Below are 27647 nucleotides of genomic sequence, written 5' to 3' on the forward strand. Positions count from 1 at the left end.
ATGCCCAAGGTGCCGTCAGACTTCCACCTCAGCGAACCCTTGGTGTTGCCTGTTTTCTTCCCGTCGCCTTCGTCGCCAGCTGAAAGGACTTTGCACTCGCTGGATGTGGCTAGAGTGCTGAAGTTCTACGTGGACCGCACAAAGTGTTTTCGGAAGACGTCACAACTCTTTGTGAACTTTGGACCTGTCAATCAGGGGAAGGCTCTCTCGAAGGCTTCCATTTCCAGATGGCTCTCCGGCTGTATCATGTACTGTCATCGGTTGGCAAACCGAACGCTGCCTGGCTGTCCTAGAGCCCATTCCACCAGAGCGATCGCAGCTACCAGGGCGTTCCTATCTGGTGTGCGCTTGCTGGACATCTGCAGAGCTGCTACACGCACACCTTCACGAAATTCTACTGCGTCGATCGGGATTCCAGGGAGGAGTCCAGGGTCGGCCAAGCAGTGCTGCGCAACCTGTTCGCCTAAGGTGAGCCTGGTGAGAAGGTAAGAGTTGCTTAATGTTGAGTTTTGGATATAATGCTTAATATTGAGCCTTTGCCACCTCCCGTGGTTGTGCATGTGTGTACTGCTATGTATTCTTTTATTCATGAGCATGTGAATCCATGCCAGACCCCATGCTGGAGAAGGAACAAGTTACTTACCTGTAACTGTTGTTCTCCAGCATGGGGCTGGCATGGATTCACATGCGAACCCTCCGGCATACCCCTCTGCGGCTCTTCACTTGGTCATACTGCCACTTCACGTGCTACCAAATCTGAAGATGGCTGCCAGAGGCGGGGTTTAGGGAGAGGGGCAGTCATTGGCTGTGGTCAGTATGACGCAGAGATCGTGATTGGTTACTACTATGAAAGACAGATCAGAAACGAAACTGATACTGATTTTTCCTTACCGAGGATTCCCAGCCTGACGACGGGGAATATTCATGAGCATGTGAATCCATGCCAGACCCATGCTGGAGAACAACAGTTACAGGTAAGTAACTTGTTCCATATCCACTTGCTATGAAATTGCCGGTATGGGTGGTGCGACAAGATTGTTGAATGCAGGCACAGTTGTTGATGCATAAGGAGCCCTCCAGCCTCTTTTCCTTGGCAGATGGGGAGAAGGTGCAAGTGGATCTTGGTCACCTGGCCTAAGCCCCATCCACCTGGCGCCTTCCAGGTTGCCACTCTTTTTCCCTACTTAAGGAGCCCTCCGGCCTCTTTTCCTATGCAGATGGGGAGTAGGTGCAAGTGGATCTAGGTCACCTGGCCTAAGCACCACCCACCTTCTTAGCCCTGCCTCTTCTTTCCTGCTCCTAACACTTAGAGCAAAGGTGTCTCTCGCCTGGGCGTCGGAAGCAAAAGGCAGGCTAGGAAAAGGGCAATTCCTGTTTCAACCAGGAGGACCCAGGACCCAAACCCCTGCTCAGACACATTTAAACATGCACCAACATGTGTTTACTCCCTCTGTCCCCACAGGCCATCCCCAACCATCTGGTCCCCCCCATGATGTTCCCTTGTGCCCTCGCTTATCGCACACGTGTTGCCTGTTTTGCTTGATTCTTCTACCCTACTCCCTTCCCCCTCCAGCCTACTTCTGCAGGAGCCTGTCCTGATACATTCTGGTTTAACCGTCTTGTGGTAAATGCTGGACTTGACTTTAATGGACTTCATTGATTCACGGTGCGTCACCCTTCATCATGGTGGCCCTGAATCATGCTGTTCCCATCTTCATCTTGTATCCAGGCTTGCAACATTATGTGTTCTGATTTCTGCAATTGTATGCGCTCTCCCCTCTTGCTCCTCCACTCTTTTTGACTGCTTACTCTGTTCTCTCCTCCCTTTCTTCCTTTTCAAATCCCCTCCTCCCCTTACTTTCTTCTATGCACTTATCAGAATTGTCCCTGGACCTAGTATGATGGCAATCCTGTCTGTCTCCTCACCCCTCCCCTTAGTTGCCCCCCACACTCCCGCAACACTATCTGAAATGTTGTCAGGCCTAGTACGATAGTCGCTTGTTTTGTTCCTCTCCTCCCTTTCTGCACCCCTCTCCCTCACCTTTTTGTTTTCTCTGGCTCTACCACAAATGTCGTCAGGCCTAGTACGGTAGTCACCTTCTGTTTCCATTTCCTTCCCACTCTCACCCTCCCTTCCTTATCTATATCTTAGCTCTCGCACTATCTGAAATGTCGTTGGGCCGAGTACGATAGTTAATTTCACATCCTTACTGTTCATGGCCTGTAAGAATGTCATTGTATTTTCCCTTGTCTTGAAGCGCTTTGAAACACATTGTGTATAGGCGCTTTACTATCATATAAACCTGTACACTGGTGGACACAACACATCTTATGGTGCAACCCAGCTACACAATCCCAAATCGATACCCTTATGTAAACTAAATTCAGAAAAGTTTGATATTAAGTAAAGGAGCATTGCCATTTTTCCTTAAGAGGCCAAATGGTATGGCTCCTTTGCCAGGACGCTTCGTATGTGTACCCAACCTCTTCAAATGCAAAAAAAGCCCTACAATTGTGACTGGTAAGAACATTGACCCCCTAAAACAAGCAAACGTGCAGCCTCCAGCTCCGTTTCACACTGCACTTGGAAAACCATAGTGAAAACTGCAGTGAAATGATAAATAGGACAGTGCTTGGTGGCTTTTCAGTCCTGTATATGTCTAAGCATGATGACTATTGCACTGATGTGGAAAGACTTCACTCAGGCGTTCTACGATTCTGCTTCCGCTCTCTGCCTTCTGTGCTCCTTTCCTCTCTTCTTGCTTTCCACAGCATTTCTTTTGTTTTGTACCCCCTTCTTGTTCGCCCTGTTTATTTCACCAGCATATATATATATATATATATTTTTTTAAAGGCACTGATCCTGCCCTGATGGATCCAGTTCTTGCACGACGTTTGCGAGACAACCGTTCAGTGGCTCTCTCGCATCTTGATGAAGTAGTGAAGAAGTATGCTGTGATGCAGGACGATGGTGAAGATGAGTTGGATCGGAAAAGGCGACGAGGAGGTTCCTCCCATTACCTCATGAGAGGGAGCAAGGTAAAGGAAGGCTAATCGCCTTGAGAGGGCTTTGATGATATTCACTCTTCTACTCTAGTTCATTCCATTCACTTTCATAATTCAAAGGCAATGGTCCAAGCTTTACAGTCTTCAAAGACCTAAAATACTCTCCTCCTTACTGTTGCTTCCTCATTGTGTTGGTTACATGTGCCATTCTTGATTGCTTTTGATTTTACAGTTTACTTCGTTGGTTGTAGCTGTTAATTTGGTTAACATTTTTTAGGTAAATGTACTTTCACTATTTTATCTGTTCTCATCAAACTCACAGCTGTCTTAGCTTTTGACATATTTGTACTTTTTTAATACTCCCCCCGCCTCACTCCACATATCCAATGGATAAGTGAAGAATGCTATGTGTGATTTCTGCATTTTGAAGGCCGAAACATACTTTTTTTTGGCCAATTTAGTGCCGCCTTCAAAATGTGGAATTATCACATGTGGGTAGGGCTTCACCTCACCGACCCCCTCGGGATCTCTGCCCACACCCACTCCCACACTTGCAGGATTTCCTAGAAATCAATCTCTCTCTCTCTTCCCCCACCCCCCAGGTTTTCTAATTTTTGTGGATGGTCCAGGAGGAGGATTCCGACCTTAATGAGGCTGGCAAGGCATTCCATTGTTTGGCGACTACCACTGGGAATCTGCTATCCCAGGCTTTCTGTAACTAAAATCTAGGGATGGAGAGTAGTTGAGAGTATGGTGAGCGCGTAGGTCTGTTGGATTGGTTCATGGAAAAAGTATTGGCTAAATAGTTGGGGGCTGAATTAGATGTGTGCGTCAGAGGATTTTGGATAGAATTCGCTCTTGGACAGGTAACCAGTGGGGGTTCAGTCTCGTCGTTCTGATGTGTGTATTTTTGGGGATGTTCAAGGCTGCTCTTGAGGCTTTATTTTGAGTCGCCTGCAGTTTTTTATATTGTGGCACTTCGGTCCAGCATAGAGGGCATTGCAGTAAAGATAAGGACTCTAGCCAGCGTAATGCAGCTGTCTGAAGACCGGAAGGGTCTACAGGCATTGATAAGCTTAGAAGTGTAAGCTGATGCAGAGGCGTTGAGTTTTCTAGTTAAGGTGAGAGCTGAGTCAAGGTTAAAACCCAGGGTTTTTACTTCCTTGGACACCATGATAGTGTTGCAGTCAATAGGGAAGGACTTGAAGAAGTAGCATAGTTTGTCGAGGCAGTTTTGCGATCCTATAAGGAGTAATTCTGTTTTTCGTCATTTAGGCACAAACCATGTTGGGCCATTCAAGACTGGATGGTTTGGTAGATTGCATTTACTGATTAAGAATATGTGTCGTGAGACCCGGAGATTGGTATGAGGATTTGGGTGTCATCTGCATAGTTGGTATAGGTGATCGTCGTCAAGACTGTCAAATAGCGGTTTAGTGAAAATGTTAGTGTAGGGGAGACACGGAGCCTTGAGGTACTCTGCAAGTGACCGAGGCTGGCAATACTGCTGAGGTAGGTGAGCAAACCCTCTGGGTTCTATTAGTTAAAAACGACTGTATCCAATGTATAGCTTTGGCTGAGAAGTGGGCAGCTGAAGATAAGTGTTTGCAGTGTATGTTATGATTGACTAAATCAAATGCAGCAGAAAGGTCGAGCAGGAGGAGGAGTGCTAGATTTCCGTTAACTTTGAACTGATCCATTTGTGTTTTAAGTCCAGTAGGGCTGATTCCGCCCCATGTCTTGGGCGGAAACCAAATTGCCGTAGGCCAAGGAGGTTGTTCGTTTCCAGATAATTTTGGATCTGCTGCTCTGTCCAATATTTGAAGGAGGAAGGGCGCAGTTGTTATGGGTCGCTAGTTTGTCGGTATGTTGGGGTCTAAAGTAGGTTTTTTTTTCAGCAGTGGTAAGACCCATGCATCTTTGAGATTAGTTGGGACAGTGCTGCTTTCAAAAGAGGCATTGATTAGACTTGTGATCGGTGTAATTTCAGAGGCACAGTCTTTGATGAATGAGGCTACGCAGATGTCTCCTTGGCATCTTGAAGGCTTGAGGCTGGCGATTTTCGTTTACCTCAGTTTTAGAGACTGGGATGAACTGCGTGACAATTTTTTGACGTGTAGTTATGGGTCTGTTGAGAGAGGAATGGTTTTAGATTTTTTTTTAATTTAGTTTTATTTCGATTTTGGACTGTAGAAGGGCTGTCCAAGGGTTGGTCATGAATTCATTTGCAGCATCTCCCAACAAGTGACTGCAGAAGAAGCTTCTAAGCCCCTTGTTGGTCAGCAAATGCTCACATTTACCCAATAGAAAAAGTCCTCTCCTTTGTGGCAGACCTGGACTTCCCAAGTTTGAATCCTTGCAATGCAGACTCGGCCTTTCATCCTTCGGAGGTTAACACATTGCTTACCATTACATTGGGTAATATTTTTAAGAAATGTTTTTCTCAACTCATATTTGCCTCTCAAATCTGGTGGTGGTTCTTGTTAAAATCTGGTGGTGGTTCTTGTTAATATGGCTTTCTGAACTCAGACCTGGAGGGGCAGAGGTTCAGGAGGCCAGCCTAGTTTCTTGGGACAGGGTAACCTCTGGACAAGCCAGACCAATCAGGGTAGCTGTGGCAGGCGGTCAAGACTAAGCCTCTAGAGGAGTGAGGGTGACAAAGACCTCAATGATCACACAAAGCAAGGACACTTACAAATTACTCCAGACAGGTGTTATATTAAAAATATAGACACATTTATTACAAGGCCTTTGTAATATAGACCATAGCAAAGAATCACAATAATACTAAAGTAAACCAACACATCACAATCAATACAATATATATATACAAGACCGAGGGGTCTAAGGAGTTAGGAGCACGTAATATGTAGCCCACCTAGATGGGGAGGAAAACAGGCAGTGCAAGTAATCATTCGGCCCAGTTTGACATCTGAAATACACCTAACTAGGAGGAAGTCCGAGCCCTACGAAGAGAGGAGCCTTATGCTCAAAAGTAACCGCATGCGCTGGTGCCAATGGACAAAAGAGGGCCTCTTCAAGGATATCGGGCAGTTCAGGAAGGTGAATGAAGTGATGCAGAACAAGTCCCCACTACTCAAGCAAGGCCTCCACTTGTGGGCAGAAGCAGGTTGAGAGTGCGGGATAGTTGCTATTTTGCAACAGCCGTAGAAAAGAAACGGGCTCCTGCGCGAGGGGCCACCGGTTGGGGGTATGGACTTCTCACCGGTCCCCGACGCAGGCAGACCCAGACTTCTCCAGTTCAGTTCACGATGCTAGCAGGTTCAGCTGCGATCATCAGACGTCTGGACACTGGGTAGAGATCCCCAGAGGGGGTTACCCACACTTCCTCTGCGCTTATGGACAAACTCACGGCCTGGGGTTTACCATGAACCTCAAGAGGTCTCAGCTGCAGCCCACGCAGAACCTCACCTTCGCGGGTCTCATCTGGGATACGAGCTCTGAGAAGGTCTTTCCCTCGTAGGACAAGATTACGGCCATCAAGAGGGCCACTACGCACTTCCTTACCAGGGAAGTGACCTTGGCTTGGTGGTACAAACACTTAACTGGGTATCATGGCAGCTTTCCTCTGTGTCGTGCCACACACAAGACTCCGTATGAGGCGGTTACAGCTGCACTTCGCAGCCTCATGGAATCTGGAGAAGGGCTCCTAAGCTGAGCTGGTCAGCATACCGCCTTCTCTCCACTCGGACCTCATGTGGTGGTCCAGGGACTGCAACCTGCGGATGGGCAAGCCCTTCCACCAGCCGGCCCCTCAGGTCACTATCACTACAGACTCCTCCCTAGAGGGCTGAGGAGTGACTCTAGACACCCACAGCGTCCAGAGTCTGGACCCGGCTGGAACTGGGGGCCATTTGGCTAGCCCTCGGAGCCTCCCTTCCACTCAGAGGGCAGGACTGTCCTTATCTAGACCGACCACTCCACCAGCATGTACTATGTCAACAAGCAGGAGTGGTCCGAATGTAGGAATGGGCCCTGGAAAACATCAACCTCACGGCCGTCCACCTCCCGGAGAGGCCAATTCGGTCCGGTCAGCACAGTGGGAGCAGACAATTACGAATGGCAATTGAACAAACAGGTGCTGCAGGGGGTCTTCAACACATGGGGCCATCCTCGGGTGGTTTTATTTGCCTCCTGGAAGAACAGGAAGTGCCATCAGTTTGTGTATTGACTGGGCACCGGCTCCCTGGGCGACGCATTTGCAGATTCAATGAGAAGGCATGACAGCCTATCCATTTCCTCCCACACCCCTGATCCCCATGGTACGCCGCAGGATAAAGTAAGCTTGTCACCTTGTGTCCCTTTTGACCACCAGAAGCTTGTCAAGGTGAGGAGGGCAGGAGCCCCCACCACACCACCCCCAGAAGCACCCACCTCATCGGAAGCGGCGCACTTCACACCACGTGACCGCCGAGGCCTGCTGTAAGCCCTTCCTGCTTTTCATTACATCAGGCATCTGCAGATCCATTCACCCCTGCTTGCAACAGCTGCCCAATGTCCAGGCTGGTGAGAGCAGAGCTCTCTGTGCTTTATTGAAGAAGAAAAAGAAAATGTGGGAAGCGCTGGCCTTTTCGGCAAAGAAAAGGCCCCGTTTTCCCCAGTTTGCCACAGGGCACTAGGAGCCCACTCCCTTGCACCTACAACAAAGAACTAACTCACTGTCTACTCAGCTGTATAACACCTATGCATCACCCCTCCAGAGACTCCTCTCACTCCTCCAAGTCTTGCCATGATCGTTGTTCTGCAGAATTGCATGCAGTACCCTCGTGGACCACCACATACAATTCGAACTACAGGTGTAAGCAAAAACCAACCTTTGGTATAAGTCTGTACTACACAGTTTTGTGGTAGCGAGCTGAGCAGCCAGGCTTATCTCAAGAGGGAATGTGAGCAGTACAAGAAGTTACAGAGGTCTTACAATCACAGTGGTTCAAGTAGACACTTATACTCAAGTTTTCTTGGTAAAACAGTTATACATTTATTACACAATCATTTAGAAAAGATTCACTAGGTGGCATTTTAATATTATACACAAATATAATTGCACAAAACCAATAAGTTTCTGAACAATTTAAGCTCCCCTGAAATGAGCCAAAGGGCATTTCAGTCACTTTGAATGGGAAGGCAAAGGCACAGGTTAATAGAATATATCACAAATACTTTCATAGGCAGTGCAAAGGGCTATGGTTCACTAGAAGACTTGATTCAGTTCAATAGGCATGAGCCAAAGTCAATGGACTAGTGTAAAGTCTTGCCAACATTCTCAGAAGTAGTTTGTACGAAAAAGAATCATATGTTGGGTCACAAGCCGATTAGGCCTGTAAATTGGGAAAGTTCCACAAACTTTCACCATAAGAAAAGCGTTCTCTCAATCGGGTTGGCACAGTACCTTAGTATGAAGCAAAAGATGCAGCTGAAGATGTTGGTTCCAGGTAGTTCCTGCAAATCTCACTGTTCCTGAGCCTCAGTCGTGTGGACAAGAGGGAGGACGTCGGGGGACTCCTGCACCGCACGGGATCGTCAGAAAACCCTGACAAAATGGATTCACTTCAGTTCGAGTAGCTGTTCAAGCACACAAGCTGGTGTCCTTCCCCCTGGTTAATCTTAGCCAGCTTCGAGAATGGTATCCAGGTGGCTTACGAGTTGATTGGTCCCACCAACTCCAAGGAAGAAGTCTTCCTTGAAGGAGCTTCTTTGTCGAGATGAACTTGGCAATTCGGACCTGCAGCAGGGCTTCACCGGGTAAACCAACGGTCCAGGAGTTGCAGCAGCCGTCCTCTTCCAGCTCGTCTTCGGTTCTTTCGTTCCAGTGGTCGACTCTGCTTTCCAGTGCAGGAGACTCGCCTTTTAAACAGTTTTCTCCCATTCATTCCAGCCTAGCTGCCACTCACCCAGCAAAGTGGCTGTCCTTGCCGGACAGTCAGCCGGCCAATCACGCCAGAGTGCATTTGGGTCTCCTAGGATACTAAGCACTGGGAGTTTCAGGTACCTCCCTCACTTCCGGCACATACCAGACACTCATACGCCAGAGGCGGTCTACAGTCCTGAAGCCCGCCAAAGGCATGGAAACAAAGGGACCAAACCTGGTTTGGCATGCAAAGACGAACACTAGAAGGACCTTTCCAAAAAGAAATGGCGTAAATAGAAGACTGGGACCTGTTTAAACAAAGGGGCTTAAGGCGCCATCTTGAAAAACATGGCTCCCGCGATTTTTAGTTACCGGTGTTCGTGGTCGGGAAAAATTATGGTAGTTTGTTCTAAAACCACTGCCACCAGCCATTTCGATAGGAAAGGGTAGCATTTGACTACTACATGAGTTTCTAGACACAGGGATGCTAGGTAACCCCTCCAACACTCTGGTGCGTGCTGGGTCTAGGAATTTAAAAAGACTAGTAAAGTCTTGTTAACCTTGCATTCTCTGGGAAACAGTAGTTTATCCCAGAGAAGGTATTTAAACCTTTGAGAAGTCTTAAAAAAATAAGATTCCTGTGTCACTGCACTGAGGGTGCTGTATAACACACATGAAAAGATGCCTATGTAGTTATCTTAAAACTCCACAATCAAAGAACTCAAGAGTAAAACGCACATCAAAATACATGAGTGGGAAAAATAGGCACAGACTATTTCCAGGTAAAAAAAAAATCAAGTCCTCAAATTGGCATATTTATGAGAATTCTCCCTAACACCTGTTCTCTCCACTGCAAACCGCAACTACTAGTAAGTCAATGGCCACATCATTCTAACCCTTTATGGTATGCTGAACATGCCCAGCCCCACCTAACCATGTACACTAGAGTCCCAATGCTTGAAATCTGCATTTTGCTTACTTTAGTACCCCACTGCTGAAATGGCACTATGCCCGACTAGTGCCCCACTGTTGGCCCATGTTATTGTCTGGCCCTAAAATTGAAAATCTTGGCCACAAGAACACACATGGGCAATCTCAAATGGATCCTGTGCAATCTTTCCACTTTGAAGATGCACAATAAATCTTTCCTGACCAATTTGGTGACCAATTGTGTCTCCAAGAAGGAAACCATGGAATCGTTAACCTTTGTCCAGTAGCCTGACAAGCCTAATGTCTGAGAGGCCACTCTATTCTGGGCAACATGGAAAGACTCAAACTCTTCTTTGTAGTATGGCTGAGCAGTAAGGCGTAGACTTGGGAGTCTGTGAGAGTGGTGAAGGGTTCAGTTAAGCACACTGAGCACTCCTAGCGCTCTTAATAGGCAGCATGTATAAAAAAATAGAATTATTTATTTAGGCCTTGGACAACTCTTAACAGTTAAAAGCCACATGTAAGTATCACACTAAACATGCACTACTGATGTATACACTTTCACTTATGGGGTGCTCCGGCTAAAGAGCACCAATACTTTACTTTTAAGCACAGGAAGATCAGCAATAGAACACTGTAGTGCAGCAAAGTAAGTGAAGAAAAGGTATAGTAATAAAACAATTTTGCTCCAGCATACAGGTTTCCTGTGTGATCCTCCTGGCAGGTCTGCGTGCGACAAATGGTCTTGCATCTGTTATCTGGAAGGTTGAACCTCCAGATTTTGAACCCAGACAGATTATGTCCTGGTGCAACCCAGTCTCTGTTCCTTGCAGATCCTGCAATGTCACCTATTCAACGGTCACCTGTGCGGATATTGGCTGATCATTCCCATTTTATGCCGCTTATGCTTACTCCAGTTGGGACCCATGATCTTTTTCGCGTCCTGGTCCAAGGAAATCTATTGAGTAAATGTTGGCCCCCTTCAGCCAGCCTGCCCTATGGCCTCTCGCTCTAGCATGGTTTGTGAACAGTCTCTGGGCCACAGGCAGCTTAATTCCTGTGTGCTCTGTTGCGGGCACTGTTGGGGCATAGCAGTCCTGTCTCACCAGCACAAGGTTCCTTGGACAGCACCTCCGGGCAACTACCTGGCACAGACTATCCAGCTGCTCCCATTCATGGGCTCCCAATACACTCTGTTGATCACAGGCATGGGTGGCAGACATCTTGGAAGCTGCTCACCCATCTGACGGGGTTGGTTCGTACATGTTAGGGAGAATTTTCAGTTTAGTGCTAAATTCCTCCCATCTTAGAGATCCCCAGCTGTTTTGCTGAACTTTGGGATTTTGTACTTTTGATTCTGTTTCTTTTGGTTGTGGAGGCTGACAAACTCCATAGGCATCATCTTTTACATTGCGTCACACAGCACCTTCAGTGCTGTGGCACAGGGAAGTCTTTCAGATTTCCCCAAGGTTTAAATGCCTTCTCTTGGATAAACTACTGTTTCCAAGAGCAGTGAAGTGAAATTGACTTTACTTAAACTTTTAACTTTCTAGACCCAGCACACACTATCTTACAATAGGGTGCTGGAGGGGCTACTTAGTATTCCCTCTGTCTAGCTTCTAATGTAACAATTTTATGTTACTCTTTCCTCGATGAATGGCTGGTGGCAGTGGTTTACTTTTAACTACCGTAGTGTGCTTTTACTGCGGTCTGCGTTTGCAGCTGCTTTAAAGCACTGAAGGGTGCCATTTTTGTCAAAATGCCCAGTCTTCTTTTTTGGGATTTCCTTGTGGAAAGGTCCTTCTTGAGATTTACTCTGCGCGCCAAACCAAGTTTGGTCCCTTTGTTCGTTTTGTCTTTGGCGGGATTCACGAGGGAAGCCTGCTTCTGGCTCCAGGGTGTCTGGCGGGGGCAGGAAGCGATGGAGGTGCCTGAAACTCCCTGTACTTGGTCTCCTAGGAGACAGGAGTGCACTCCTAGGTGATTGGCTGGCTGGCTGTCCGACAACGACAGACGCCCTGCTGGGTGACTGACGGCTAGGCTGGAATGAATGGGAGAAACCTGCATAAAAGGCAAGGCTTTTTGGCTTGGAAGGCAGAGTCAACCACTGGACGAAAAAATCCGAAGACTAACTTAGAAGAGACTGCTGCTGCAACTCCTGGACTGTTGGTTTGCCCGGTGAAGCCCTGCTACTGTGCAGAAGCTCCGAATTCACCTCGACTAGAGAAGCCCTGCAAGGACGACTTCTCCCTCTGAGTTGGTGGGACCAATCAACTCCAAAGTAAGCCACCTGGACATCCTCTCGGGGCTGGTTGAATTTACGCTGACGTTGTTGCTGGAAAACTGTAGAGCCAGGGAGAGGAACACCAGGTCGTGTGCGTTGTTTTAAGTTGGCCAAGAGCTCCAGGAAGATCCTCAGGACTGACCGAGCCCGAGCCACCTCAACAGTGCTGGACCCCAGATACAAGGAAAGCCCGTCTTGACAGCCAAGAGTCTGCAGTGTTGCTATTTGCTTAGACGCGAGGAGCTGAAACTGCAAAGTGCCACTGAATAGAAGTTGGTCCTTTTCGGTCGCTGACTGTCCCGTTGCAGTGCAGGAGTCCTCCAGACGTCCACCCTCTTGTCCCCACGACTGAGGCCCAGGAACACGATCTGCAGAGATGCACAGGAACAGAAGCCAGCCAAAGCCCTTTTCTTCTAACCAAAGGTACTGTAAAGTCTAAGAGAACTTGCCTCTTGTTGTGTAACCTCAGTTGAGACTTGTCTTGGTTGCTTCTGTAGAGTTGCTATCAGCTTCTTTACCTCACAAGCCTTATCAGCTTGTGGCCCTGCTTTGATTTCTTCTTTTCTACAAAGACTTCTAAAACATTGTGCAAGACTTTTACCTACCTGCAAGAATTGCTTCAACTCACCTAGACATTTTCTCCCAATTGACTTTGGCCTGGCAGTGTGTTTGGCCTTCCTTCCAGGAAGGGGTTAATTAACTTTGCATTGGGGGGGTTACCAAAAGCACTTAATATTTGTGAGTTCTCTTGTTTTATTCTAATAATCTTTTTCTTTGACATACTCCTAAGTATTGCCCTAAATGCAAACCCTGGTATATTAATGTTCAGTGTCCTAGTTACTAAAGTCACCCGAGGGTGTAGGAAGTGTCTGTGTGCCATTCCAAAGGATACTTACTGATTTAGAAATGTTGAGGGTGTGTATTTCGGAGTGTTTTTGTGCGTTACTATTATATTGCCCCTTCTGAAGAAGGCTTACTCAAACTGACTGTTAAATTTAATAATTGTTTAATCAACGCTGTCCTGACTAAACGTTGCATTGAATCTGATTATTTACTGTGTCATATCTGTAATTTGATTGTTAGCTATTGCCACGCTCGCCTCCACGTTAACACTCATGCATTGTATCTACAATTATAGTCTTGACTTTTTAGCTATTTGTTAGCACCGTCTGATCCCGATGCATAACTGTATGTAGTTACCCACTTTATGTTGGAGCTCACCTCCAGTAGGGAAACCTGGTTACATGACAGTACTTGAGCGTGTGAAGTGCTCTCTGCATCACCCCCCCATCACCACTACCCACCTGATACTATACTCTGCTACATCCCTTGTATTTCTGCTACTACTGTCCCCACGCCTAGTGCTATATGTTCCCATGCACCTTATTTACATAACCGACACTCATCTGATCATAGGATAGCAAACGCCAACCGACCGACTCATTGAAATCCTCCTAACATGGTTTACCCTAGCCTCATCAAATAGTGCCTGCAAGTACACTTCTGCATCCTATTTCACCCATAGCAGCCTTTCCTCGTTCTCTACTGCCACCATACTGCACTGCATTTTTTTCAACAGTTTTCTTATAAACTATGAATTCCCATCACTTATTTAATATTGGAATGTTTTATTTGCTGCCTGTACTTTGCCTAACTTACTACATTTCCAAAAATCCAACTCACTGGGTCACATACTTTGATATGACGCCTGCCCCCCCCCCAACTATACAAATTCATACCACTACTCTACCATGTTCCAAAGGTGCATATATCTACCAAAACCTAGGACTCGTCTACATCTATTGCACTAGACATTACCCTTTACCTTGTCCTACAACTGACCCTTTGCTTGTGAACTCAAAACCAAGGGTAAACATCATAAAAAAATACTGTGGACCCTGTTCAAATAAACATCTTAGCAACGATTGTGCACCCCTCTTCTACATTATGACCACTTCTCGCTATTAGAGGCTGTTATCCTTCCATCCCGCTCACTGCGCCATGCCTAGGCCCTAGGAGACAACAGACTCGGCTACAGAACTTCTCATCCACCCGTCCCATCACAAGTAGTTCTAGGAAAGCTAGACTGTCTGCCCGTACATTCCACAATCAAACTCCATTTCTCCAGCATGGGGTCTGGCATGGATTCACATGCTCATGAATGTTCCCTGTCGTCAGGCCGGGAATCCTCTGTATAGAAAAAAATCAGTATCTGTTTCGTTTCTGATCTGTCTTAGTAACCAATCACTGGTCTCTGGGTCATACTGCCCCCAGCCAATGACTGCCCTCTCCATAAGCCCCGCCTCTGGCAGCCATCCTCAGATTTTTACCGCACGTTCAAGTTTTGGGAGTCCTCGTGCTGTAGCTCTCGAGCTTTTGCTGCGTTTTCACGCTTTTTCAGGAGTGTTTTCTCATTTTTCGGTTAAATAGAGCCTCAAGCTCCACCGTTTCTACATCCGATCAACGGGGATCCGTTTCAGAGTTTTCTACGCCCCTCAAGGGTGAAGTTTTCGTCGAGTTACGCTTTTGGAGGATTCCAGAAGTTCCGAGGCCTACCCGGACATGGCCCAGGAGAAAGGAAGCTCGACGCCTGGGAAGCTGTTCAGGACCTGCCCTGGATGCCAGCTTCAGAATGTTTTCAAGGAGGACGAGCATTCGTTATGCCTCTGTCTCCATGAGGACAAGACGCACACGGAGAAGGACTGTGCGTTTTGTGGGAACATGTCGGAGTGCACCATGAAGGATCGCCACCTCTGTCTCGCCAACTGGCTGGAAGGGAAGAGCCCGTCAGGCGAGAAGAAGAAAAAAGTCCCAGCGGTCTTCTAAGTCCTGTGAGGGCGCCCAACAAAAGGCTAAGCACTGCGGGCACCGGGAGCGCCGAACGTTCGGGCTCCTTGGCTGCCAGGCAGGGCGCATCCTCCCCGGCGCCATCAACCACGAGCCAACGCTCTGGCTTGGGTAAGAGGAAGTCCGAGAACCCGGCGAAGCTTCTGGAGAGGCCCCGGTCGATCTCGAAGATTCCGGCAGAGGGGGAGCGAGGCTCGGACCCTCCCCCCAAGGTGAAGGCCCCAGGCGTCCAGAAGGTGACAATGGCGTTAATTCACCCTGCTAAAACCTCGATTGAGGATGTCGCCGCGGCCCTGGCTCAGCCTGTGGAGGCTACACCAGTAGAGGCGCCCTCAGGACCCAGAGTCTCCCTGCCACCGCGGAGGGAGTCCTCTTTCAGGCCCTTTGAGAAGACCCCCACAAAGTCCTCGTTGGAAAAGGTGGGGGAGGGGCTGGTGGCCATCGTGGATACGGACACGACCTCTGAAGAAGAGCTCATCGAAGTCGTGGAAGAGGACCAGCCGATCTGGAGGGATCCCGATGACGGCGACGAGAGCGACAGTGTCGCCGACAAGGCTCCTCAAGAGCCCTCGCGTCCGTTGTTTCCGGCGCCGCAGGACACTTCGGCGGCCATTTTGTCAGCGATTCAGTCCTTATGCTCGGAGATAAGGGCAAGGTTGCCCCTTCCCCCGACGGAGGTACCTGAGCCAGACCCGACGGGGGAACCTGAGCCAGGACCTTCAGAAAGTCCACCGCATAAGGAGGAGGACGCATCCTACGCCACCTCTGCGGCCTGCTCTGCCTCACCCCCCTCCCCCCGGTCTACTACCCACGGGGATGATACAGGCACGGACACGGCTACGACAGGTACAGATGACGGAGGCGACGACGGGACGTGTCCCCTGTCGCCCCCTGCTCGGGCGTCCCCGCCCGACGAGATTGGATCCTTTCATGCCATGATTTCCAGGACAGCCGAGCTTTTCCAGCTCTGCCCGGAAGAGAAGAAGAAAGAAGGGTTCCTTTACCAACGGCGCGAGGCTACAAGGAAAACGGTCCTCCCTGTACCGCTTCTTGATGACATCTGGAATGAGGGGCTCGCCCTCCTCAAGAACCCTGCCACGGCGCCGGCAAAGCCGGTACGAGAAGAAGTACCGGGTCCCCGACGCGCCCCCTTGTGCCTTCGGGCACAACCTACCCCGGATTCGGTCGTCTCGGCGGCGGCAAAGAAGAAAGCTGGGGGGGTGCATCGGCCTCGACATCAACTTCCCCGCCGGACGGCAAGGGCAGGAAGTTGGACACGATGGGACGAAGGATCATCTCATCCGCAGCGACGACTATCAAGGCGGCCAGCGCCCTGGCTATCGTAGCTCGTTACGACAGCGAGTTGTGGTTCAAAATCGCCCCTCTGTTAGACTTCCTTCCGGACGCCAAAAGGGCTGAGGCCCTGGAAATCCTACAGGAGGGTGAGATTGCTTCGGATCACGGTGGCAACGGACATCGCCGACACCAGATTCCGTCATTTGGGCAACAGTGTTTGCTTGAGACGAGGATGGCTCAAAGCCACGGATTTCCGCCAGGATGTACAAGCCAAGGTTTTGGACATGCCTTTCGACGGGAACAACCTGTTTGGGAAGGCGGTTGATGAGTCCCTTCAGGCCATCAAGACAGACAGAGACTGCCCAGGCACTGGGAGTGCTCCAACAACGACGGCCATCCTTTCGGCGCGCCGGAGGCAGACAAGGTGCCTCCAAGGGATCCGGCAGTGGCTCCTCCACGTACCGCCAAGCGGCAAGATCTTCGTCCCAGGAAGCCTACAGGGGACGCGGCAAGCCAGGTGGTGCCCGTTGTCGACAGGGAGGACAAGGAGTCAAGGCTGTCTCCAAAGAAGATTGAACCGACCGTGGGGTCGGGCCCCCGCCGAAGCACCCCGGCGGGAGGCCGGCTGGCGAGGTTCGTCAGCGTGTGGGAGTCCATCTCCACCGACCCTTGGGTGCTGGACGCCCTGGCCCAAGGGCATGCCCTCGAGTTTCAGAAGAAGTGCCCTCGGGTTCCACCCGTGGCCAGGAAGGAAAATCACGTTCCTCAACTACTGTTGGAAGTAAGGGCGATGCAGCTCGTCCCAAAGAGGCTTCGAGGCTCGAGTTTACTCAAGGTACTTCTCGTAAAAAAGAAGACGGGAGGATGGCGCCCCATCCTGGACCTACGGCGACTGAACAAGCACATCAAGGCGCAGAAGTTCCGTATGGTCACCCTCCAGCACGTGCTGGGACAGCTGGAGGAGGGCGATTTCCTGTCGTTGTTGGACTTCGAGGATGCGTACTTCCACATCCCCATTCTAAAAAGACACCGAAAGTTCCTCAGGTTCGTGGTCCAAGACCGGCACTACCAGTTCAATGCCCTCCCATTCGGATTGAAGTCGGCACCCAGGGTGTTCACCAAGTGCCTCACACCGGTGGCGGCGCGGCTGCGCCTACAGGGGATCCACGTCTACCCCTACCTGGCTCATCCGGGCAAGGACGAGGGAGCTCGCCGTGGAGCACACTGCGAAGACGTCCAGCTGCTCACAGACCTGGGATTTTCCATCAACTTTCCAAAATCCCACCTGGTTCTGTCGCAAGTCGCCCTGTTTCTGGGAGCCAAGCTCGACAGTGGCGCGACTGGCCTCGCCGTCGGAGGAAAGGACCAGGACCATTCTGGCCAAGGTGCAGCGTCTGCTGGCCACGGACATGGCCAGGGTAAGATCTATCAAGTCCCTCCTCGGGATGATGTCCTCCTGCATTTATCTGGTGCGCCTTTGCAGGCTTCGGATGCGCCCCTTACAAGAGTTCCTCGATGCCCGCTGGGTCCAGTCGACGGGCAGCTTCGAGGACAGGATCCCTCTCAACGAGACGTTCCGTCGGGCGATCCGGTGGTGGGGTTCCCGCCCCCATCTGTCGGCGGGCACGGACTTTCAGATCCCAGCTCACCAGGTGACGGTGAAAACGGACGCCTCCCTGGAAGGTTGGGGAGCGCACTCCGGAGATCTTCACGCGAGAGTCCTTTGGCTCCAGGAGGAGAAGTCACTCCACATCAACATTTTGGAGCTCCGCGCAGTGTTCTGGGCCCTCAGGTCCTTTCTCCCGTCCCTCAAGGGCAAGGTGGTGAGGATCTTCACCGACAACACCACCACGATGTTCTACATCCGGAAGCAGGGCGGAACCAGGTGCCCGGCCCTATCCAAGGAAGCCCAGGATCTGTGGCATTGGGTCGTCGCCCAACGGATGTTTCTGGTGCCTCTTCATCTGGCAGGAATAAAAAACACGATCGCCGACTCACTCAGCAGGGAGCTGCGCTCGTGCCACGAGTGGGAACTACGCCAGGATCAAGTGGATCGACTCTTCCGACGATGGGGCGAACCCCAAATCGATCTCTTCGCGACGGCGACGAATTCCAAGTGCAGTAGGTTCGCCAGCAGGTTCCCCCAGCCGAGGGGCATGGGCGATGCTTTCTCCTTCCCCTGGACGGCCTATTTCTTTATGCATTCCCTCCGCTGCCGTTGCTGCTCCGGCTCATCAACCAGCTCAAGAGGTCCCGGTGCAGGATGATCCTCGTCGCACCGGCGTGGCCGAGACAGATCTGGTTCCCGGGCCTTCTGGACTTGTCAACATCCACACCAGTCAAGCTGCTGACGGACGCAGACCTTCTCTCCAGAGAAGGAGGCGCCATTTTTCACCACAACCCGGAGTCGCTGAACTTGCAGGCCTGACTCCTGCAGCACTAGAGTTTGGAGGGTACGACATCCTGGCCGACTGCAGAGAGGTTCTTGCAAAGGCCAGGGCGTCCTCAACTCTCAATGCTACGGACATAAGTGGAAGAGGTTCTCTGTCTGGTGCCGTGCACAGAAGATTAACCCTCTGCGGATTACGGCCCCTCAAGTACTGCCGTACCTACTGTGGCTGGCCAAAGCTGGACTGGCTCACGCCTCCATCAAAATGCATCTGGCTGCAATCTCCCGATATACCAGGACTGCGGGACGGGCGTCCTTGTGGTCTCATCGCCTGGTGAAAGAATTCATGAAGGGACTATTCTGATCATTTCCGCCGGTGAAGGCTCCTGCCCCGGCGTAGGAGCTTAATGTGGTGCTGACCAGGCTCATGGGGGGGCCCCATTCGAGCCTATGCATTGGGCGCCTCTAAAGTTCCTGTCATGGAAGACAGCTTTCCTCGTGGCCATCACCTCCGCACGACGAGTGGCAGAGATCGAGGCCCTATCTTGCAAGCCTCCATACTTGACTTTTCATGACACGGGGGTGGTGCTGAGGACGCACCCCTCCTTTATGCCCAAGGTGCCGTCGGACTTCCACCTCAACGAGCCCTTGGTGTTGCCAGTTTTCTTCCCGTCGCCTTAGTCGCCGGCCGAGAGGACTTTGCACTCGCTGGATGTAGCTAGAGCGCTGAAGTTGTACGTGGACTGCGCGAAGAGTTTTCGGAAGACGTCACAGCTGTTTGTGAACTTTGGGACTGGGAATCAAGGGAAGGCTCTGTCGAAGACTTCCATTTCCAGATGGCTCTCTGGCTGCATCATGCACTGTCACCGGTTGGTGAACCGACCGCTGCCCGGCCATCCGAGAGCCCATTCGACCAGAGCGATCGCTGCTACCACGGCGTTCCTGTCTGGTGTCCTCCTGCTAGACATCTGCAGGGCTGCGACGTGGAGGTCGACGCACACCTTCACAAGATTCTACTGCGTCGATCGGGACTCCAGGGAGGAGTCCAGGGTCGGCCAAGCAGTGCTGCGCAACCTGTTTGCCTAAGGTGAGCCTGGTGAGGAGGTAAGAGATGCTTAATGTTGAGTTGTTGTATTGCTTAATGTTGAGCCTGTTGCCACCTCCGTGGTTGTGCATGTGTGTTCTGCTATGTATTCTCTTATTCATGAGCATGTGAATCCATGCAAGACCCCATGCTGGAGAAGGAACAAGTTACTTACCTGTAACTGTTGTTCTCCAGCATGGGTCTGGCATGGATTCACATGCGAACCCTCCCGCCTACCCCTCTGCGGCTCTTCACTTGGTCATACTGCCACTTTATGTGCTACCAAATCTGAGGATGGCTGCCAGAGGTGGGGCTTAGGGAGAGGGCAGTCATTGGCTGGGGGCAGTATGACCCAGAGACCAGTGATTGGTTACTACTAAGAAAGACAGATCAGAAACGAAACTGATACTGATTTTTTTTTCTATACCGAGGATTCCCGGCCTGACGACGGGGAATATTCATGAGCATGTGAATCCATGCCAGACCCATGCTGGAGAACAACAGTTACAGGTAAGTAACTTGTTCCTTCACATCCATACAAAAACACCCTCCGCCTGTACCGTAAGCTCCAAGATACCCAAGCACACTATCCACTCACCACAAAAACAAACTTCAACACCAACCCTGATCAAAGCTGCTCCTACCCAATTTGCACCACTGACGTGCACCACCATACCCCCTACAGGCCCACCACCTCCACCAGACTTGGTCTTCACCCCACCCCCACCCCCCACCCATCCCAAAGCACCCCTCCCAAAGCACCCCTCCCCCCCACCTCCCTCGCCCAATCAATCTCCTACAAGGAGCCTTACTAAATGTGCGATCATTAGGCGCACATGCCTCAGGTGCATGACATCATTCTGGAACACAAGCTACACTTCTGACCGACAAGACAAAGTAGGATGTGGAGTAGCTGTTACTGCGAAAACCTCTCTTCAGCTCAGAATCAGTAGCAATGGGAAACTAGAGGGTTACGGGATGCTTTCTCTTAAATTAACCACAGATCCCAAAACTATTATCAACCTCATGTTTTACAGAGAACCTAATCCTGCTAATCACCCTGACACTGACATCCCTCTATTCATTACTCCTTTACTCAAACCCAAAACTAAATGCTTGCTCTTAGGAGACATACAATGATCCCCAAGACCTTAAAGCCACAGCTTTTAACAATGCGTTACAAGACATGCGGTTTGTACAGATAGAAAGAACCCACCCACTCCAAAGGGACATTCCTAGACTGGATACTATCACTGAATACCTGTCGCCCTGGAAAGCATCAGTAACACATTTTGGTCTGATCACTTCCTACTCCGATTCAATATATTGACAAAGGATTTACAGGAAACCACCTCCTATCCCTATACTAGTATGAAACTCACGCTGGCTAACACAAGAGATACTCACCCCTTTCATTAAAAAAAGATCAGATCACCCCATCACCTCCTCCAACCCTTCCATCATTCCCCATTATAATAATACTTGCTTAAAAACAGCCATTGACCAAGCCGCCCCTCTGAAACCCAAACTACCCCGACCCAAACGTAGTAATACCTGGTTTAACGATGAACTCATAGAACTTGGAAGGAACCAAAGAGCGCTAGAGCACCTTACCAGAAAAACCCCTACAGATGAAGCAACAAAAAAAACCTCCCCTCACTTCCAAATATAAACGTGTTGTTATCCTTCACAAATCCAACACGCTTAATACACGCATTGCTAATGCAGCCTCTAATAGTAAAGAATTGTTCTCTATCCTAAGAGAACTGGAAACACCCATTGCCCCCCCCCCTCATGTAGTCACTGTTAGTAAAGCATAGTGTACGACATCCAAAATGCCTCAGCCTATAAAATAAACTCCCTCCAAGATAAAATCACTTCCAAAAGAAAACTACTAGAAAAATGTCCAAGATCTGTACCCATTGACCAAACTAATCTGACCAACACAACCACACAATTTCACTTCTCATTAGTCTTGCAGTACCATGTAAGTGAAGTGATTGCCTCTCTCAAACCCTCCTTCTGTAAAGGCGACAGCTTCCCAGCCAAACTAGTTAAATCCTGCTCTCAAACCCTTACCCCCATCATCACTAACGCCTCCTTCAGTTCCAACACAGTCCCAGCTGATATCAAAGAAGCTTGGGGTAAACCATTAATGAAAAAACCCTCCCTAGGCCCCTTCATCCCCACCAACTATAGACCCATCACCACAGTCCCCTTCCTCCTCAAAATAATAGACAAAATTGCTTACAACCAAGTCCAAGTGCACTTTGAAAACAACCACCTATTAGGTGAAAGACAATCGGGTTTCCCACCCAAACATAGCATGGAGACTGCTTTACTTGATCTAAAAAATCAAATGGACTCTGTTAGAGACTCAAGCAAACTGGGCATACTCCTATTGCTGGATTTGTCCGCTGCGTTCGACCTGGTCGACCAAAATAAACTATCCCTAACCCTTACCAATAATTTCAAATTTTCCCAAAACACAACCACTTGGATCAAATCATTCTTATCAGAACGAACTTCTAGAGTTGCCATAGGCGAGGAAGCGACCAACCCCATACCAGTACTGAAAGGAGTACCACAAGGATCCTGCCTTTCTCCCACATTATACAATGCCTACACCAAACTGCTATTCTCGGCTCTAGATGCCATGGGAGTCATCTATACCAATTTTGCTGATGACACTCTGTTACTTATCCCAATCACAGGAAATAAAGACCTAGACACTATCACCATAAACATTGATTCCCTTATCCAAAACTGCATGGCCTCTAACAGCCTTTGCCTCAATGGCGAAAAAACCGAGATACTTATCGTAGGCTCACCAGCCCAACTGAAAATACGTCCCCATTATTGATGACACGCCCATTCCGATTTCTAACCAAGTCAAAACTTTAGCTGTCTATTTAGACTGTCTCACTATGTCCAAACACATCATCTCCCTTGCATTTTACACAGCATTATACAGCCAAGCTCATTTCCCTTAGCCGGCAATTTCTCTCTACACCAAACTGCATCACGCTTGCCAGAGCCCTTATTCTGTCTAAGCTTGATTACTGTAACATCCTCCTATTAGGTTCAAGTAAGAACAATCTGACCAGGTTACAATTGTTACACAATAAGGCCCTTAGAGCAGCCCTTGGAATAAAAAAAACTGATCACATCTCTCAAACCAGGAGAGACTATCACTGGCTCCCCATACAAGCTAGACTTCTTTTCAAAACTCTTCATACCATGCATAAATGTATCTCAAACAATGCCCCAACCTACGTAAGCATAGAACTCCTGGCACGCTCCTTAGATCCAACAATGATGCACTGCTATGCGTCCCACGATTCCAGAACTCTAGAACCAGACTCCTGTTTTTCTGTTGCTTCCCCCAGGTTATGGAACTCTCTCCCTATAAGCATCCGCTGTGAGATTTCACATACCCAATTCAAGAAACTTCTAATAACATGGCTATTTAATACATTTTAATCACCCTACTTTGGACAGCATCTCACCCATATTGCCTTCAACAAGAGTCTGGTAGATATTTTTTTGCCTATTGTGACTAAATGTTTTTTTACTGAAAACAGGATTACCATGCATATATTGAGACTTAATGTACTCTCATACCTTGTATATAACTGAATTTTACTTGTGATAACCCATGTGTTCTATGTATTATCCCTATGTGACCAGCATGTTTAAGCATTCTTACTGTAACCTATGCCGTGATACCCTAGGGTTTGGGCGTATTAACAAATTAAATAAATAAAAAATAAACCTATTGTGTTAGAGTTTATTTGAATACTTGGCACTGTGCATCTCTGTGTAACTCCCCTACAGCTCACATTGATCCCTCTTGAGATAAGCCTTGCTGCTACCAACCTGTGTAGTACAGACTTATATCAAAGGTTGGATTCCTATTGGCAGGAGGTCAGGGTTGTTGTAGTGCAACCAAAGGGTACTGCATACAATCTTGCTTAACAGCACACGTCGGGATTCCCACAGTAGTGTCAATCAAGCACAGTTCTTTCATCGCCAAAGTAAGGGGGCTGCTTCTTACTCCAAGTGGTCTACATAAACCTCTGCTTTCTGAATTACAGTATTATAATGGATTTCAAGGGCTGTTGAGAGCTAATTGTTTTCTCCTCTCCTTCATTGTTATGAGCCATGCCCCCTTCTAATTGGAGGCATTCAATTATAGGACCTCTTCATAACTATGGCCGTTTTACTGTAACAGTGCATTTCGAGGGGATTGGGTCCTCCGACGTATTCCATATCTATGACATGTAATCACCACAGCTGTGCTGCTTCGGAAACTTTTTCGGCGTCTGCGTCCTGCGTCGATGACGTCGATGCGCCGCCGTCGAGGACCTCCTCCGACGTCCGACGTCATCCGATGTGATAAGTAGGACGCACGACGCCAGTAGCCTCAGTTCCGTTTTTTCCGCGAACGTGTTGCTTCGTGTTTCTCGGTTCTAGCCTCGACTCATTGGAGTTCTGTTCTTTCTGGTTCTTCGAACCTGTTCGTTTGTGAATATTCCTTCGACGATGTCTTCCACTTCGTCTTCAACCCCGCGTCCGGGCTTCAAGAAGTGCGGGGAGTGTGGGTCCAAGATGTCGGTGACTGACTCGCACGATGCCTGCCTCTGGTGCCTCGGGGAGGCCCACGACACGGATGACTGTGTCGACTGCCTGTCGCTCACGTCCAAGGCCTTACGCGAACGTAAGAAGAAATTGTCGGTAGGTCGGGTGTCCAAGCCCCGGAAGTCGAAGTCGGCGGGGCTTTCGACGGATGATTCGAGGGGTGACTCTCCGCGTCATCGTCGGAAGTCTCGTCGGTCTTCTTCTAGGAGTCGGTCTCGCCACTCCTCAGCCTCTTCGAGGCATTCTCGGAAGCGCCGACACCGGTCGCCTTCCAGGTCCTCTTCAGAGGACTCTGCCCGGCACGTCGGTTACCCCACCAGCCGTGCGACGCCGGAGGAATGGGCTTCCTTCGGGAAGAAGATGTTGGCGATTCTTGAGTCGCAGGGTACTCAACCGTCCGCGCCCCCGAGTGGGGTCGGCCGTGTGAGGTCGAGAGCCACCGCTCGCAAGAGTGGTCGGCGCGAGTCACGGGAGAGGTCCCGTTCGGACAAGGAGGCTCGTTCTCGCCGTACCCGTTCCAGGTCCCGGTCCTCGACGCGATCGAGACCGTGTGCACCTGTGATGTCTTCGAGGAAGACATCGACGTCTGTGGCGTCGAGGGCGTCGACGGGCTTTCTCGAGGCTCCGAGGAAGTCGTCGAAGCCGTCGACGGTCAGGTCGTCGAGGGACACGCTCGGGGCTCCGGCTTCGAGGGCTGTCGACGCCGCCGATACTGGAGGCGCTGCATCTGACGTCGACGCCGATTTCCTCGACGTCGACGCCGATCCTCTCGGCGCCGTTGCCGGTTTTCTCGGCGTCGGCGCCGATTCGCTCGACGCCATCGTCGCCTTTCGTGTCGGAGGTGCCCCGTGTCTTGGGTGTTCCCCCTAGGATGGCTCTGGTTAAGAGCAGGCACTCTCGGGTGCCTTTCCACCACTTGGATTATATTTCAGAGGCGGATGAGGATTCGGATGGCCTGGTTCCTAGTCAGGTGCCAGATGACATTGTCTCGGGCCATAGTCAATTTGACGATTTGAGGCAGTCGCTGCATGATGCCAGTGGACTGGACACCTCTCCGGAGGTGGAATTTGGTCGGCCTGAGCCTGGCTCCCATGCCGATTCCTCATACCGGCGCCTTATGGCTAGGGTGTCTGAGTATCTGGGATGGTCTGCTCCCCCAGGGGAGTTTGTGCAGGATGATCTGACGGACATCCTTGATGTTGGTCCCCCATCTGACCCGGTACTGCCGTTCCATATGGCTTTACGGCGTAGGGTGGCGGCGGCTTGGACTGCTCCGGAGAGTCTCCCGGCAGTGGGCAGATCCTTGTCGCGAAAATACCGTCCAGCCAGTGGCGACCCCTGCTACTTGACCAGGCACCCCACTCCGGAAAGTTTGGTGGTGCAGGTGGCCACGGCCCCGGCAAAGCAGGCGTCGTACCCTACCATCCCTCCTGATAGGGACGACAAACGTTTTGATGGCTGGGCGAAGGTGTTTTCTTCTGGTGGTATGGCGCTTCAGGCCGCCAACTCCATTTGTGCCTTGTCGCGTTTCACGCACACTCTGTGGAACTGTGTTGCGTTAGCGGCTGAACATATTCCCGAAGGGGTCGAACGGGATGGTTTCCTTGCTATGGTCCAGGATGGTAAGGATGCCATGTGTGAGTCCGTTCAGTCGGGTTTGGACTTAGCTGAATGCGTCAGTAGGTCCATGGCGGCGAGCACCGTGATACGCAGGTTTGCGTGGTTGCGGAAGTCGGGGTTTGCTCCTGATGTGCAGTCCCGGCTCCTCAACATGCCCTTTGACGGTGAACATCTTTTTGGCAGCAAGGCTGACGAGAGCCTTGAGAGGTTGCAGACCTCAAAAGCTGCTGCGAAGTCGTTGGGCGCTGCAGTTCGCCAACCTCCGCCTTTTCGTCCTAGGGGACAGCAGTGGAGGGGTGGCTCCTTTCGCTATTACTCGTCCTTTGGTAAAGCAAGAGGAGCTGGCAGTCAAAGGGGCCAACGCAGGGGTACCAGAGGTGGACGACAGGGTACCCGTGGTGCCAAGGCCGCTCGGGCAGTTGCCTCTTTGCCCTCAGGTAACGCTGCAGCCGCTCCTACTCAGTCATGAGGCCATGTCCCATGGTTCGCCGGTTGGGGGAAGGCTGGCGCAGCATCTTGTAGAGTGGCGTGCCATTACTTCAGATGTGTGGGTTCTGGAGATCATAACCCACGGCTACTGTCTTCCCTTTCGGCACAGGCCTCGCGACAATCCACCGGGGAACCTCTCTTTGAAGTGTCCGGATCCGCTCCTTGCGCAGGAAATTCAAGCCCTGCTGGAGAAAGGCGCCATAGAACTGGTGCCTGTAGCGGAGAGGAACAAGGGATGGTATTCCCCTTATTTTTTGATTTCGAAGAAAGACTGGGGATTGAGACCCATCATGGACTTGCGCGGTTTGAACAAACTCCTCAGGAAGGACAAGTTCAAGATGGTTACTCTCTCTCAAGTCCTCCAGGCCCTTCAGCTTCAGGACTGGTTGGTGTCACTCGACCTCAAGGATGCTTACTTCCATGTGCCGATCCATCCCAAGCACAAGAAGTACCTGAGGTTCGCAGTTGGCGACTCGCACTTTCAGTTTCGGGTCCTGCCGTTCGGTTTGACCTCCGCCCCGAGGGTTTTCACCAAGCTCATGGTGGTGGTGGCAGCGCATCTCAGGCAAGGGGGGATTCACGTCTACCCCTACCTGGACGATTGGTTGATCAGGGGGAGCTCTCCCGAGCAAGTCCTGGATCATCTGTCCGTCGCCTGCCACTCCCTTCACAGGCTGGGCTTCTCCCTCAATTTAAAGAAGTCCCATTTGACGCCAACACAGAGGCTCCAGTACATCGGTGCAGTGCTCGACACTTCCCTGGGGCAGTGTTTTCCTCCCCAGGTGAGGGCTCTTCACATTCAGCAGATGGTGCACAAGTTTCAGCATGCCCAGACGCTCCCGGCGTTCGAGTTCTTGAGGTTGCTCGGCCTCATGGCATCCTGCATTCTTCTGGTGCCAGAGTCTCGCCTGCGGATGAGATCTTTGCAGTGGGCACTCAAGACGCAATGGTCGCAGTCCTCCGGCTGGATGTCGGACCCGGTTCAGGTGCCGCCCTCGGTCGCCCGGGACCTTCTGTGGTGGGCCGTCGAAGGCAACTTGATGAAGGGGGCTCCATTTTGGCTACCCTGGCCGGAGGTGACGATCGTGTCGGATGCATCCCTCACGGGATGGGGAGCTCATGCCAACGGGCTGACAGTCAGCGGTCGTTGGTCTCCGTCGGAGTCCAGACTCCATATCAATCTGTTGGAGCT

The 27647-nt window shown here is 50.4% G+C and overlaps 1 protein-coding gene across 3 annotated transcripts in view; it reads left to right on the forward strand.

Moving 5' to 3' along the window:
* DAXX (death domain associated protein) overlaps positions 1-27647 on the forward strand; it is a 281310-nt gene that overhangs the window by 105163 nt on the left and 148500 nt on the right. For all 3 annotated transcript variants that reach the window (XM_069635217.1, XM_069635216.1, XM_069635218.1), the window contains exon 4: positions 2855-3039. In XM_069635217.1, coding sequence (XP_069491318.1) covers positions 2855-3039 — 185 coding nt within the window. The remainder of the gene's footprint in view (positions 1-2854; positions 3040-27647) is intronic.

This window comes from Ambystoma mexicanum, chromosome 13, assembly GCF_040938575.1.
Source record: "Ambystoma mexicanum isolate Mex_15411 chromosome 13, UKY_AmexF1_1, whole genome shotgun sequence".
In the NCBI taxonomy this organism is placed as follows: Eukaryota; Metazoa; Chordata; class Amphibia; order Caudata; family Ambystomatidae; genus Ambystoma; species Ambystoma mexicanum.